The 15,403-nt window shown below is 35.3% G+C and overlaps 1 protein-coding gene across 1 annotated transcript in view; it reads left to right on the top strand.

Moving 5' to 3' along the window:
• Positions 1-775: 775 nt before the first annotated feature.
• The window catches only part of LOC310853615 (kelch domain-containing protein 3-like), a gene marked incomplete at both ends in the record, with an annotated part of 71,399 nt that continues 56,771 nt past the window's right edge, over positions 776-15,403 (top strand). The window contains one exon of the mRNA XM_083758007.1: positions 776-1,731. Coding sequence (XP_083614133.1) covers positions 776-1,731 — 956 coding nt within the window. The remainder of the gene's footprint in view (positions 1,732-15,403) is intronic.

The raw sequence follows: 15,403 nt of genomic DNA, 5'->3' as shown, positions 1-15,403 counted from the left end.
AGTGGCTGAATGGCAACCGCAAGGTTCCCAGTTCGAACCCGGGCTCCCCCAGAGTTAGTGTCGAAGTGTCCTAGCTTGAGCAAGACACTGAACCCCTAATTTCTCCTGATGTGCTGGTTGGTGCCTTGCATGGTTTTCGCTGCCATCAGTGTCTGAATGGGTGAATGTAATGCACAATCTATGTAAAGCGCCTTGGATAAAGGCGCTATATAAATGCACCATTTACCATTGTCTCATGGGGTGCTATGGTGTGGGGGTCTGAGTGGGTCGAAATCATGATATAACTTTATGCTGTGATAATAACATACAGTAGCAGCAGTAGCCTACTCTACTATGCCACTGCTGCAGATACATAGCAGCTAATATTGACTATGCCATCATTTCTTCTTTTTGACATATTATTTAACTTTAAAAACTTTAATTTAAAGTCAAAGGGTTTCTGATTGGACTGAAATGTTATCCTAATATGGAGATGGCTGATGTCATAGTACAGTCACAATCAACCAATAAACTGATGCTATTCAGAATGAATAACACTTGTACTTTGTACAGCATGATTCATGACAAAGGGGATATCCTAAGTCGTCCCTGATTGGCCAACCCTACCCATCGACTTTGTGGATTGGCCAACCTTTGCGTGACAGTTGCATCGCCGTGCCAATATAAGTTGTAGCGTGGGCCATATGACTTGATTCAGTTTAACAGGGTGAAGTTTATTTATATTCTAGTTGAATTATTCCATTTGAAGAAAGTTCCAGTTCATCCACAGTTGAAAATGTTCCGCTGGACATTGCCCCTGAAAGGAGGACCGAACAAAACCATTGATGCTGCTGTGGCAGTCGACCACAAGGTGTACGTCTTCGGATGGCACTGTACCTACATGAGCCAACGTGTAGGGACGGAAGTGTATGTCTTCAACACATTGTCCTTGCACTGGACCAAGTTACCCCCGGGCAAAAGTGGCCAAGATGACCTTCCCTCCCATCGCTACTACCACACAGCCGTGCTGGTAGCAGACGGTGTTTACATCTGGGGGGGGTTTCCTCAATGTCCTGCGCTTCATGTTTTCAATGTGGAGAACCACAGCTGGCTCAAGCCAAAGATTTCTGGGAGCGTTCCAGAGAACAGGTACCACCACTCAGCCTGTGCCTTGGGAAGGACCATGTACATCTATGGAGGAGAAAACCAGTCGACTGGGTTAACTAACAGCATCTACAAGTTGGACACCACCACGATGGTCTGGGCTTTGATCAACGCCAAAGGCACTCCGCCGACCGCTTCGGAAAGTCCCACCGCCATCATTGGGACAAATATGTTTGTATTCGGAGGGCAGGACAAGGGCATCATCAGCGTGTTTGATACGGAGAACAGCTGCTGGCTGCAATTGCAAAATGATGAACACAGTCTTACAAAGGGAAAAAGGGATCATAAGGCCTTCGCCTACAATAGAGAGCTGTACATAGTGGGTGGTGACAACTTGAACAAGACCATCCAGAAGTTCAATCCAGAGACCTTCTCCTGGAAGGCCTTTGAGCCCAAGGGGAAGGCCCCGGTTTGGAAGGATCGAATGTGCTTCTGCATGGTGGGAAGTCGTATTCTCGCCTTTGGTGGTTACGGACACGCAGTCGAAGACGTTTATGTCCTGGACTTCAATCCCAGCCTGAAGACATTATGCAAGCAGGCAGTTATCGAGTACCACATGGAGCAGTCAGGACTCCCACACAACATCAGGTGGGAACTGGCATGCATGATGACTATACAACAGTAGCAGAGATAACTTGTCAACTGTGAGCCCACCCCCTAATATACAAACAAAAAATACACTCAAGCAAATCAAAAGAATACAGTGAGCCAACAACAAGCAGATAACTACTCTCTCTGCAGGCAACGGAACGGAAGAAAGGCAAAGACTAGATCACCATGTGTCATTTTACATTTTTAAACGTTTTAGAAACATCTTGAAAGTGTGAGAGCTACTGACTTTGAAGGCATTCTTTCCCCTTTCAATCAATATAAGCAGAGCATGGGAATGTGACAGGTAACACCCACCTAATTAAGTGGGAAATAAGCAGCATCTCACAGAATAGACTGAGCTGCACCAGGGCAGACAGGCCTGCAAAGGAGATCTCTAAGAGTAGAAACGGGTGTTGACGACATGAAACCCAGCATGCCTATTATGCGGTTTTATAGACAAGCGACGAGCAATCCCTGTGAAATATCAGGCAAGAGGAAATAACCTGACCGATACAGTATATGCATTATTTTCAGATGAATATAGACAGATTATTTGAATATTGAGTCTGCGATGACAAAACGCTGATGTTGCAATTCTTTCTTTTTTTTTAAACTCTCCTGTAAAGTATGCGGCAGTGGTATGACCATCTATTTGTTGTGTTGTTCCAATGTGAAGGAATAGAACATGTCATGTAATTGTTATCCATCCCTTTGGGTATATTAGGCCTCACTCACACATGGAAGACAAGTCCTGGCGGGAGAGGGGGTGTGAAGAGACAGCTTCAATTCATTTTCCATGGAAGTCGCATGGTTTTGAAAAGACAGCCTTGTCTCATGGGCCCTGAGACAAGGCTGTCTTTTCAAAACCATGTGATTTCCATAGGAAATGAAGAATGGAAGCCGTCTCTTCCCCCCTCCCCCCCCAGGACAATCAAGATACACATGTTTTGTATATGTGAGTGAGGCCAGAGGCTGCAGTCACACATAAGAGACGTGTGTCTTCTCCGTGTCTCGTGTCTCCTCTATGTAGCAGACAGCTCCAATTCATTTTCAATATGAGTCTCTTGGTCTGACGAGACAGCCTTGTTTAATGGCAGTGAGGGGGGCAGAACACAGGCATCAAACACGGTTGACTCGCCATTGAAAATTAATTGGAACTGTCTGCTACACCAAGAATACAACGCACCTCTTATGTGTGAGCGCAGCCTTAAAGCACAGAAGCTGCTTGTGAACCCCAGGGTGTGTTGTGCTCAGTGGGAATCGATCTGCATCAATCTGTCTGCGTAATAAGGAGTACTCCACTGAACACCCCCCTCACTTCACACACCCGTGTGAAGTGAGGGGCGCTCTTATCATCCCACTTCATCATACATCATCTCCTTCCGGCCAATCAGAATTAGCATCCTCACCTTCCTCTTCAAGGTTTGTGTTACGCTCAAAAGTGTCCATTCATTGTGAATGGCATTTAATGTTTTTTAGGAAAAATCTTTGTTTACACACACACACACACACACACACACACACACGTGCGTACGCACGCACACACGCACGCGCACACACACACACACACACAGACACACACACACACACACACACACACACACTGGACAGTCATATCCTATTTGTCTAGTCAAAGATGTCTCTATCATTTATTCCCTGTTTACATCTTATTGTTCATATTACTTCTGTGTCATGTCACACTGATTGTATGATTCATCACCAGTGCCGGACCAATGAGAACGCGCCAGCCACCGCCAACCTGGACCTCGTCGCGGACATGAAACTTCCCCAGCCAATGGATTAATGTCAACAAACTGATGTCAACTCTCTCCTAAAACTATGGACAATGCTACAGAAGCCATTTCGGACCCATCGACATTTGGATTATTTATCTAAATGAATTATGTAATGTACTTCGGAATGTGACACATTTCATTGTAAATTCCTTCAATTATTCTCCTAGTTTTCTTGCATCTGACTATTAAGGGGTTTCCTAGGGTTTTTCATAAAAGGTTTTTCTATTCATCCCCTGGAATGCATAGGGCATTTCACTCAAATTTTCAATTCAGTTGGGTACATTTTTAACCTCTCTGGTATTTCATGGTGTCCTGTCTTAAACTATAAACATTCTCCTCAAGGTGCATCCATATTTCCATCAAGGTCCAACACTATTTTTTGTTAATTCTTAAAATAAATAAAAACTAAATCATAATAATATAAACAATTCGAAAGTGTTAGTGTTGTGCTTCTGTGTTTTTCTTCTTTATATACCGTCATTAATTATTGCCTACAATGTAAATTGTGAAATAACTTTACTGTTTAACGAATGGACCTGTAAATGACAACAAAACAAAAACTACGGCACTGGTTATGGTACTTCTGGTTTACTAGAACGGGGTTCAACTCCCTGCAGTGCCCTGCTGAATTTGTTGTAGGCCTATTTACATGGTTCATTTCATGGTTTCGAACGGCATTCTATAGCATGCCGTTTTTCATAATTTTTGAGGATTTGAAAAAAAGACGAAAATGACTCCGAGACGATGGGCTATAGCCCATGGTCTCGGAGGGATTTTCGTCATTTTTTCAATCCTCGTTTTTCATCATTTTTGACCATGGGCGATAGCCCATATCGTACGGCGTACTATAGCATGCCGTTTTTCATCATTTTTGAGGATTTGAAAAAAAGACGAAAATCACTCAGGCCCATGGTCTCGGAGGGATTTTCATATTTTTTTTTATCCTCGTTTTTCATCTTTTTTGACCATGGGCTATAGCCCATTTACGTACGGCATACTATAGCATGCCGTTTTTTTGAGGATTTGAAAAAAGACGAAAATCACTCCGAGACGATGGGCTATAGCCCTAACCTGACGCTGCCAGATGGGGGCGGTATTGGGTAACCATGTTCCCCAACACAGCCTTCATCTGGCATCTCTCAGGGAGTTGAGCTGACACCAATCCGTTCCGTACCGAACCAATCAGCGTGAGCTAAGGGCGGGATATGTGCGAAACCGGATGTGAAGCTATATAGACACGTCAATATGATTGGTTTTTTCATTCTTTTCAAATCCTCAAAAATGATGAAAAACGGCGTGCTACAGTATGCCATACGATATGGGCTATTAGACGAGCGTCTAAAAATGGGATAAAAAACGTCTAAAAATAGACGTCTAAAACACGTCTAAAAATAGACGTGTTTTAGACGTAAATTTTTAGACGTTTTTTATCCCATTATTAGACGCACGTCTAATAGCCGGCTATTGCTCAGTGGGATGGTCAAAAATGATGAAAAACAAGGATTAAAAAAAAAATCTAAAAATCAAAAAACGATGGGCTATAACCCAACGTTTTTTCTTCTCATTCTCATTCTCATTCGTTCTTTTTCTTTCATTTTTTTCAAATCCTCAAAAATGATGAAAAACGGCGTGCTATAGTATGCCGTACGGTATGGCATGTTCAGAAATGATGAAAAACTAGGTTAATTTTATTTTTCAAAATGTAAAAAAACGATGGGCTATAACCCATGTTTTTTTTTTTTTTTTAATTTTTCAAATCCTCAAAAATGATGAAAAATTGCGTGCTATAGTATGCCATACGGTATGGGCTATAGCCCATGTTCAAAAATGATGAAAAACGAGGTTAATTTTATTTTTCAAAATTTCAAAAAACGATGGGCTATAACCCATGTTCTTTGAAATTTTCCATTTTTTTCAAATCCTCAAAAATGATGAAAAACGGCGTGCTATAGTATGCCGTACGGTATGGGCTATAGCCCATGTTCAGAAATGATGAAAAACGAGGTTAATTTTATTTTTCAAAATTTCAAAAAACGATGGGCTATAACCCATGTTTTTTTTTTTTTTTTTTTTAATTTCAAATCCTTAAAAATGATGAAAAACGGCGTGCTATAGTATGCCGTACGGTATGGGCTATAGCCCATGTTCAGAAATGATGAAAAACTAGGTTAATTTTATTTTTCAAAATTTCAAAAAACGATGGGCTATAACCCATGTTTTTTTGAAATTTTTCATTTTTTTCAAATCCTCAAAAATGATGAAAAACGGCGTGCTATAGTATGCCGTACAGTATGGGCTATAGCCCATGTTCAAAAATGATGAAAAACGAGGTTAATTTTATTTTTCAAATTTTCAAAAAACGATGGGCTATAACCCATGTTTTTTGAAATTTTTCATTTTTTTCAAATCCTCAAAAATGATGAAAAACGGCGTGCTATAGTATGCCGTACGGTATGGGCTATAGCCCATGTTCAGAAATGATGAATAACGAGGTTAATTTTATTTTAAAAAATTTCAAAAAACGATGGGCTATAACCCATGTTTTTGAAATTTTTCATTTTTTTCAAATCCTCAAAAATGATGAAAAACGGCGTGCTATATTATGCCGTACGGTATGGGCTATAGCCCATGTTCAGAAATGATGAAAAACGAGGTTAATTTTATTTTTCAAAATTTCAAAAAATGATGGGCTATAACCCATGTTTTTTTCTTTTTTTTCTTCTTTTCAAATCCTCAAAAATGATGAAAAACGGCGTGCTATAGTATGCCGTACGGTATGGGCTATAGCCCATGTTCAAAAATGATGAAAAACGAGGTTATTTTTATTTTTCAAAATTTCAAAAAACGATGGGCTATAACCCATGTTTTTTGACATTTTATTTTTTTTTCAAATCCTCAAAAATGATGAAAAACGGCGTGCTATAGTATGCCGTACGGTATGGGCTATAGCCCATGTTCAGAAATGATGAAAAACTAGGTTAATTTTATTTTTCAAAATTTCAAAAAACGATGGGCTATAACACATGTTTTTTGAAATTTTTCATTTTTTTCAAATCCTCAAAAATGATGAAAAACGGCGTGCTATAGTATGCCGTACGGTATGGGCTATAGCCCATGTTCAGAAATGATGAATAACGAGGTTAATTTTATTTTTCAAAATTTCAAAAAACGATGGGCTATAACCCATGTTTTTGAAATTTTTCATTTTTTTCAAATCCTCCAAAATGATGAAAAACGGCGTGCTATAGTATGCCGTACGGTATGGGCTATAGCCCATGTTCAGAAATGATGAAAAACGAGGTTCATTTTATTTTTCCAAATTTCAAAAAACGATGGGCTATAACCCATGTTTTTGAAATTTTTAATTTTTTTCAAATCCTCCAAAATGATGAAAAACGGCGTGCTATAGTATGCCGTACGGTATGGGCTATAGCCCATGTTCAAAAATGATGAAAAACGAGGTTATTTTTATTTTTCAAATTAAAAAAAAACGATGGGCTATAACCCATGTTTTAATTTTTATTTATTTTTTTAATCCTCAAAAATGATGAAAAACGGCGTGCTATAGTATGCCATACTGTATGGGCTATAGCCCATGTTCAAAAATGATGAAAAACGAGGTTATTTTAATTTTTCAAATTAAAAAAAACGATGGGCTATAACCCATGTTTAATTTTTTTTTTTTTTTTTCAAATCCTCAAAAATGATGAAAAACGGCGTGCTATAGTATGCCGTACGGTATGGGCTATAGCCCATGTTCAGAAATGATGAAAAACTAGGTTAATTTTATTTTTCAAATTTTCAAAAAACGATGGGCTATAACCCATGTTTTTGAAATTTTTCATTTTTTTCAAATCCTCAAAAATGATGAAAAACGGCGTGCTATAGTATGCCGTACGGTATGGGCTATAGCCCATGTTCAGAAATGATGAATAACGAGGTTAATTTTATTTTTCAAAATTTCAAAAAACGATGGGCTATAACCCATGTTTTTGAAATTTTTCATTTTTTTCAAATCCTCCAAAATGATGAAAAACGGCGTGCTATAGTATGCCGTACGGTATGGGCTATAGCCCATGTTCAGAAATGATGAATAACGAGGTTAATTTTATTTTAAAAAATTTCAAAAAACGATGGGCTATAACCCATGTTTTTGAAATTTTTCATTTTTTTCAAATCCTCAAAAATGATGAAAAACGGCGTGCTATATTATGCCGTACGGTATGGGCTATAGCCCATGTTCAGAAATGATGAAAAACGAGGTTAATTTTATTTTTCAAAATTTCAAAAAATGATGGGCTATAACCCATGTTTTTTTCTTTTTTTTCTTCTTTTCAAATCCTCAAAAATGATGAAAAACGGCGTGCTATAGTATGCCGTACGGTATGGGCTATAGCCCATGTTCAAAAATGATGAAAAACGAGGTTATTTTTATTTTTCAAAATTTCAAAAAACGATGGGCTATAACCCATGTTTTTTGACATTTTAATTTTTTTTCAAATCCTCAAAAATGATGAAAAACGGCGTGCTATAGTATGCCGTACGGTATGGGCTATAGCCCATGTTCAGAAATGATGAAAAACTAGGTTAATTTTATTTTTCAAATTTTCAAAAAACGATGGGCTATAACCCATGTTTTTTGAAATTTTTCATTTTTTTCAAATCCTCCAAAATGATGAAAAACGGCGTGCTATAGTATGCCGTACGGTATGGGCTATAGCCCATGTTCAGAAATGATGAAAAACAAGGTTAATTTTATTTTTCAAAATTTCAAAAAACGATGGGCTATAACACATGTTTTTTGAAATTTTTCATTTTTTTCAAATCCTCAAAAATGATGAAAAACGGCGTGCTATAGTATGCCGTACGGTATGGGCTATAGCCCATGTTCAGAAATGATGAATAACGAGGTTAATTTTATTTTTCAAAATTTCAAAAAACGATGGGCTATAACCCATGTTTTTGAAATTTTTCATTTTTTTCAAATCCTCCAAAATGATGAAAAACGGCGTGCTATAGTATGCCGTACGGTATGGGCTATAGCCCATGTTCAGAAATGATGAAAAACGAGGTTCATTTTATTTTTCCAAATTTCAAAAAACGATGGGCTATAACCCATGTTTTTGAAATTTTTAATTTTTTTCAAATCCTCCAAAATGATGAAAAACGGCGTGCTATAGTATGCCGTACGGTATGGGCTATAGCCCATGTTCAAAAATGATGAAAAACGAGGTTATTTTTATTTTTCAAATTAAAAAAAAACGATGGGCTATAACCCATGTTTTAATTTTTATTTATTTTTTTAATCCTCAAAAATGATGAAAAACGGCGTGCTATAGTATGCCATACTGTATGGGCTATAGCCCATGTTCAAAAATGATGAAAAACGAGGTTATTTTAATTTTTCAAATTAAAAAAAACGATGGGCTATAACCCATGTTTAATTTTTTTTTTTTTTTTTCAAATCCTCAAAAATGATGAAAAACGGCGTGCTATAGTATGCCGTACGGTATGGGCTATAGCCCATGTTCAGAAATGATGAAAAACTAGGTTAATTTTATTTTTCAAATTTTCAAAAAACGATGGGCTATAACCCATGTTTTTGAAATTTTTCATTTTTTTCAAATCCTCAAAAATGATGAAAAACGGCGTGCTATAGTATGCCGTACGGTATGGGCTATAGCCCATGTTCAGAAATGATGAATAACGAGGTTAATTTTATTTTTCAAAATTTCAAAAAACGATGGGCTATAACCCATGTTTTTGAAATTTTTCATTTTTTTCAAATCCTCCAAAATGATGAAAAACGGCGTGCTATAGTATGCCGTACGGTATGGGCTATAGCCCATGTTCAGAAATGATGAAAAACGAGGTTCATTTTATTTTTCAAAATTTCAAAAAACGATGGGCTATAACCCATGTTTTTGAATTTTTGAATTTTTTTCAAATCCTCCAAAATGATGAAAAACGGCGTGCTATAGTATGCCGTACGGTATGGGCTATAGCCCATGTTCAGAAATGATGAAAAACTAGGTTCATTTTATTTTTCAAAATTTCAAAAAACGATGGGCTATAACCCATGTTTTTTGAAAAAAAATTTTTTTTTCAAATCCTCAAAAATGATGAAAAACGGCGTGCTATAGTATGCCGTACGGTATGGGCTATAGCTCATGTTCAAAAATGATGAAAAACGAGGTTAATTTTATTTTTCAAAATAAAAAAAAACGATGGGCTATAACCCATGTTTTTTTTTATTTAAAATTTCTTCAAATCCTCAAAAATGATGAAAAACGGCGTGCTATAGTATGCCGTACGGTATGGGCTATAGCCCATGTTCAGAAATGATGAAAAACTAGGTTAATTTTATTTTTCAAAATTTAAAAAAACGATGGGCTATAACACATGTTTTTTGAAATTTTTCATTTTTTTCAAATCCTCAAAAATGATGAAAAACGGCGTGCTATAGTATGCCGTACGGTATGGGCTATAGCCCATGTTCAGAAATGATGAAAAACTAGGTTAATTTTATTTTTCAAATTTTCAAAAAACGATGGGCTATAACCCATGTTTTTGAAATTTTTCATTTTTTTCAAATCCTCAAAAATGATGAAAAACGGCGTGCTATAGTATGCCGTACGGTATGGGCTATAGCCCATGTTCAGAAATGATGAAAAACGAGGTTCATTTTATTTTTCAAAATTTCAAAAAACGATGGGCTATAACCCATGTTTTTGAAATTTTTCATTTTTTTCAAATCCTCCAAAATGATGAAAAACGGCGTGCTATAGTATGCCGTACGGTATGGGCTATAGCCCATGTTCAGAAATGATGAAAAACTAGGTTCATTTTATTTTTCAAAATTTCAAAAAACGATGGGCTATAACCCATGTTTTTTGAAATTTTTATTTTTTTTCAAATCCTCAAAAATGATGAAAAACGGCGTGCTATAGTATGCCGTACGGTATGGGCTATAGCTCATGTTCAAAAATGATGAAAAACGAGGTTAATTTTATTTTTCAAAATTAAAAAAAACGATGGGCTATAACCCATGTTTTTTTTTATTTTAAATTTCTTCAAATCCTCAAAAATGATGAAAAACGGCGTGCTATAGTATGCCGTACGGTATGGGCTATAGCCCATGTTCAGAAATGATGAAAAACTAGGTTAATTTTATTTTTCAAATTTTCAAAAAAAGATGGGCTATAACCCATGTTTTTTGAAATTTTTCATTTTTTTCAAATCCTCAAAAATGATGAAAAACGGCGTGCTATAGTATGCCGTACGGTATGGGCTATAGCCCATGTTCAGAAATGATGAAAAACTAGGTAATTTTTTTTTTTCAAATTTTCAAAAAACGATGGGCTATAACCCATGTTTTTGAAATTTTTCATTTTTTTCAAATCCTCTAAAATGATGAAAAACGGCGTGCTATAGTATGCCGTACGGTATGGGCTATAGCCCATGTTCAGAAATGATGAAAAACTAGGTTCATTTTATTTTTCAAAATTTCAAAAAACGATGGGCTATAACCCATGTTTTTTGAAATTTGTATTTTTTTTCAAATCCTCAAAAATGATGAAAAACGGCGTGCTATAGTATGCCGTACGGTATGGGCTATAGCTCATGTTCAAAAATGATGAAAAACGAGGTTAATTTTATTTTTCAAAATAAAAAAAAACGATGGGCTATAACCCATGTTTTTTTATTTTTTTTATTTCTTCAAATCCTCAAAAATGATGAAAAACGGCGTGCTATAGTATGCCGTACGGTATGGGCTATAGCCCATGGTCAGAAATGATGAAAAACTAGGTTAATTTTATTTTTCAAATTTTCAAAAAAAGATGGGCTATAACCCATGTTTTTTGAAATTTTTAATTTTTTTCAAATCCTCAAAAATGATGAAAAACGGCGTGCTATAGTATGCCGTACGGTATGGGCTATAGCCCATGTTCAGAAATGATGAAAAACTAGGTAAATTTTTTTTTCCAAAATTTCAAAAAACGATGGGCTATAACCCATGTTTTTTTAAATTTTTCATTTTTTTCAAATCCTCAAAAATGATGAAAAACGGCGTGCTATAGTATGCCGTACGGTATGGGATATAGCCCATGTTCAGAAATGATGAAAAACTAGGTTAATTTTATTTTTCAAAATTTAAAAAAACGATGGGCTATAACCCATGTTTTTTGATTTTTGATTTTTTTTTCAAAAATGATGAAAAACGGCGTGCTATAGTATGCTGTACGGTATGGGCCCATGTTCAGAAATGATGAAAAACGAGGTTAATTTTATTTTTCAAAATTTCAGAAAACGATGGGCTATAACCCATGTTTTTTGAAATTTTTCATTTTTTTCAAATCCTCAAAAATGATGAAAAACGGCGTGCTATAGTATGCCGTACGGTATGGGCTATAGCCCATGTTCAAAAATGATGAAAAACGAGGTTAATTTTATTTTTCAAAATTTCAAAAAACGATGGGCTATAACCCATGTTTTTTGAATTTTTTCATTTTTTTCAAATCCTCAAAAATGATGAAAAACGGCGTGCTATAGTATGCCGTACGGTATGGGCTATAGCCCATGTTCAGAAATGATGAAAAACTAGGTTAATTTTATTTTTCAAAAATTCAAAAAATGATGGGCTATAACCCATGTTTTTTTTTATTTTTATTTTTTTCAAATGCTCAAAAATGATGAAAAACGGCGTGCTATAGTATGCCGTATGGTATGGGCTATAGCCCATGTTCAGACATGATGAAAAACGAGGTTAATTTTATTTTTCAAAATTTCAAAAAACGATGGGCTATAACCCATGTTTTTTAAAAAATAAAAAAAATTTCAAATCCTCAAAAATGATGAAAAACGGCGTGCTATAGTATGCCGTATGGTATGGGCTATAGCCCATGTTCAGAAATGATGAAAAACGAGGTTATAATTTATTTTTCAAATTTAAAAAAAACGATGGGCTATAACCCATGTTTTATTTTTTATTTTTATTTTTTTTCAAATCCTCAAAAATGATGAAAAACGGCGTGCTATAGTATGCCGTACGGTATGGGCTATAGCCCATGTTCAGAAATGATGAAAAACGAGGTTAATTTTATTTTTCGAAATTTCAAAAAACGATGGGCTATAACCCATGTTTTTGAAATTTTTCATTTTTTTCAAATCCTCAAAAATGATGAAAAACGGCGTGCTATAGTATGCCGTACGGTATGGGCTATAGCCCATGTTCAGAAATGATGAAAAACGAGGTTAATTTTATTTTTCAAAATTTCAAAAAACAATGGGCTATAACCCATGTTTTTGAAAAACGGCGTGCTATAGTATGCTGTTCAGAAATGATGAAAAACGAGGTTAATTTTATTTTTCGAAATTTCAAAAAACGATGGGCTATAACCCATGTTTTTGAAATTTTTCATTTTTTTCAAATCCTCAAAAATGATGAAAAACGGCGTGCTATAGTATGCCGTATGGTATGGGCTATAGCCCATGTTCAGAAATGATGAAAAACGAGGTTATAATTTATTTTTCAAATTTAAAAAAAACGATGGGCTATAACCCATGTTTTATTTTTTATTTTTATTTTTTTTCAAATCCTCAAAAATGATGAAAAACGGCGTGCTATAGTATGCCGTACGGTATGGGCTATAGCCCATGTTCAGAAATGATGAAAAACGAGGTTAATTTTATTTTTCGAAATTTCAAAAAACGATGGGCTATAACCCATGTTTTTGAAATTTTTCATTTTTTTCAAATCCTCAAAAATGATGAAAAACGGCGTGCTATAGTATGCCGTACGGTATGGGCTATAGCCCATGTTCAGAAATGATGAAAAACGAGGTTAATTTTATTTTTCAAAATTTCAAAAAACAATGGGCTATAACCCATGTTTTTGAAATTTTTCATTTTTTTCAAATCCTCAAAAATGATGAAAAACGGCGTGCTATAGTATGCCGTACGGTATGGGCTATAGCCCATGTTCAGAAATTATGAAAAACTAGGTTAATTTTATTTTTCAAAATTTCAAAAAACGATGGGCTATAACCCATGTTTTTTGAAATTTGAAATTTTTTCAAATCCTCAAAAATGATGAAAAACGGCGTGCTATAGTATGCCGTACGGTATGGGCTATAGCCCATGTTCAGAAATGATGAAAAACGAGGTTAATTTTATTTTTCAAAATTTCAAAAAACAATGGGCTATAACCCATGTTTTTGAAAAACGGCGTGCTATAGTATGCTGTTCAGAAATGATGAAAAACGAGGTTAATTTTATTTTTCGAAATTTCAAAAAACGATGGGCTATAACCCATGTTTTTGAAATTTTTCATTTTTTTCAAATCCTCAAAAATGATGAAAAACGGCGTGCTATAGTATGCCGTATGGTATGGGCTATAGCCCATGTTCAGAAATGATGAAAAACGAGGTTATAATTTATTTTTCAAATTTAAAAAAAACGATGGGCTATAACCCATGTTTTATTTTTTATTTTTATTTTTTTTCAAATCCTCAAAAATGATGAAAAACGGCGTGCTATAGTATGCCGTACGGTATGGGCTATAGCCCATGTTCAGAAATGATGAAAAACGAGGTTAATTTTATTTTTCGAAATTTCAAAAAACGATGGGCTATAACCCATGTTTTTGAAATTTTTCATTTTTTTCAAATCCTCAAAAATGATGAAAAACGGCGTGCTATAGTATGCCGTACGGTATGGGCTATAGCCCATGTTCAGAAATGATGAAAAACGAGGTTAATTTTATTTTTCAAAATTTCAAAAAACAATGGGCTATAACCCATGTTTTTGAAATTTTTCATTTTTTTCAAATCCTCAAAAATGATGAAAAACGGCGTGCTATAGTATGCCGTACGGTATGGGCTATAGCCCATGTTCAGAAATTATGAAAAACTAGGTTAATTTTATTTTTCAAAATTTCAAAAAACGATGGGCTATAACCCATGTTTTTTGAAATTTGAAATTTTTTCAAATCCTCAAAAATGATGAAAAACGGCGTGCTATAGTATGCCGTACGGTATGGGCTATAGCCCATGTTCAGAAATGATGAAAAACGAGGTTAATTAAATTTTTCAAAATTTCAAAAAACGATGGGCTATAACCCATGTTTTTTTAATTTTTTCAAATCCTCAAAAATGATGAAAAACGGCGTGCTATAGTATGCCGTACGGTATGGGCTATAGCCCATGTTCAGAAATGATGAAAAACGAGGTTAATTTTATTTTTCAAAATTTCAAAAAATGATGGGCTATAACCCATGTTTTTTTAATTTTTTCAAATCCTCAAAAATGATGAAAAACGGCGTGCTATAGTATGCCGTACGGTATGGGCTATAGCCCATGTTCAGAAATGATGAAAAACGAGGTTAATTTTATTTTTCAAAATTTCAAAAAACGATGGGCTATAACCCATGTTTTTTGAAATTTTTTATTTTTTTCAAATCCTCAAAAATGATGAAAAACGGCGTGCAATAGTATGCCGTACGGTATGGGCTATAGCCCATGTTCAGAAATGATGAAAAACGAGGTTAATTTTATTTTTCAAAATTTCAAAAAACGATGGGCTATAACCCATGTTTTTTGAAAATTTTCATTTTTTTCAAATCCTCAAAAATGATGAAAAACGGCGTGCTATAGTATGCCGTACGGTATGGGCTATAGCCCATGTTCAGAAATGATGAAAAACGAGGTTAATTTAATTTTTCAAAATTTAAAAAAACGATGGGCTATAACCCATGTTTTTTTAATTTTTCATTTTTTTCAAATCCTCAAAAATGATGAAAAACGGCGTGCTATAGTATGCCGTACGGTATGGGCTATAGCCCATGTTCAGAAATGATGAAAAACTAGGTTAAT

The sequence above is a fragment of the Protomyctophum parallelum genome (genome assembly GCF_964188405.1).
Source record: "Protomyctophum parallelum genome assembly, chromosome: 22".
Classification (NCBI taxonomy): Eukaryota; Metazoa; Chordata; class Actinopteri; order Myctophiformes; family Myctophidae; genus Protomyctophum; species Protomyctophum parallelum.
This window is presented reverse-complemented; position numbering and strand designations above follow the sequence as displayed.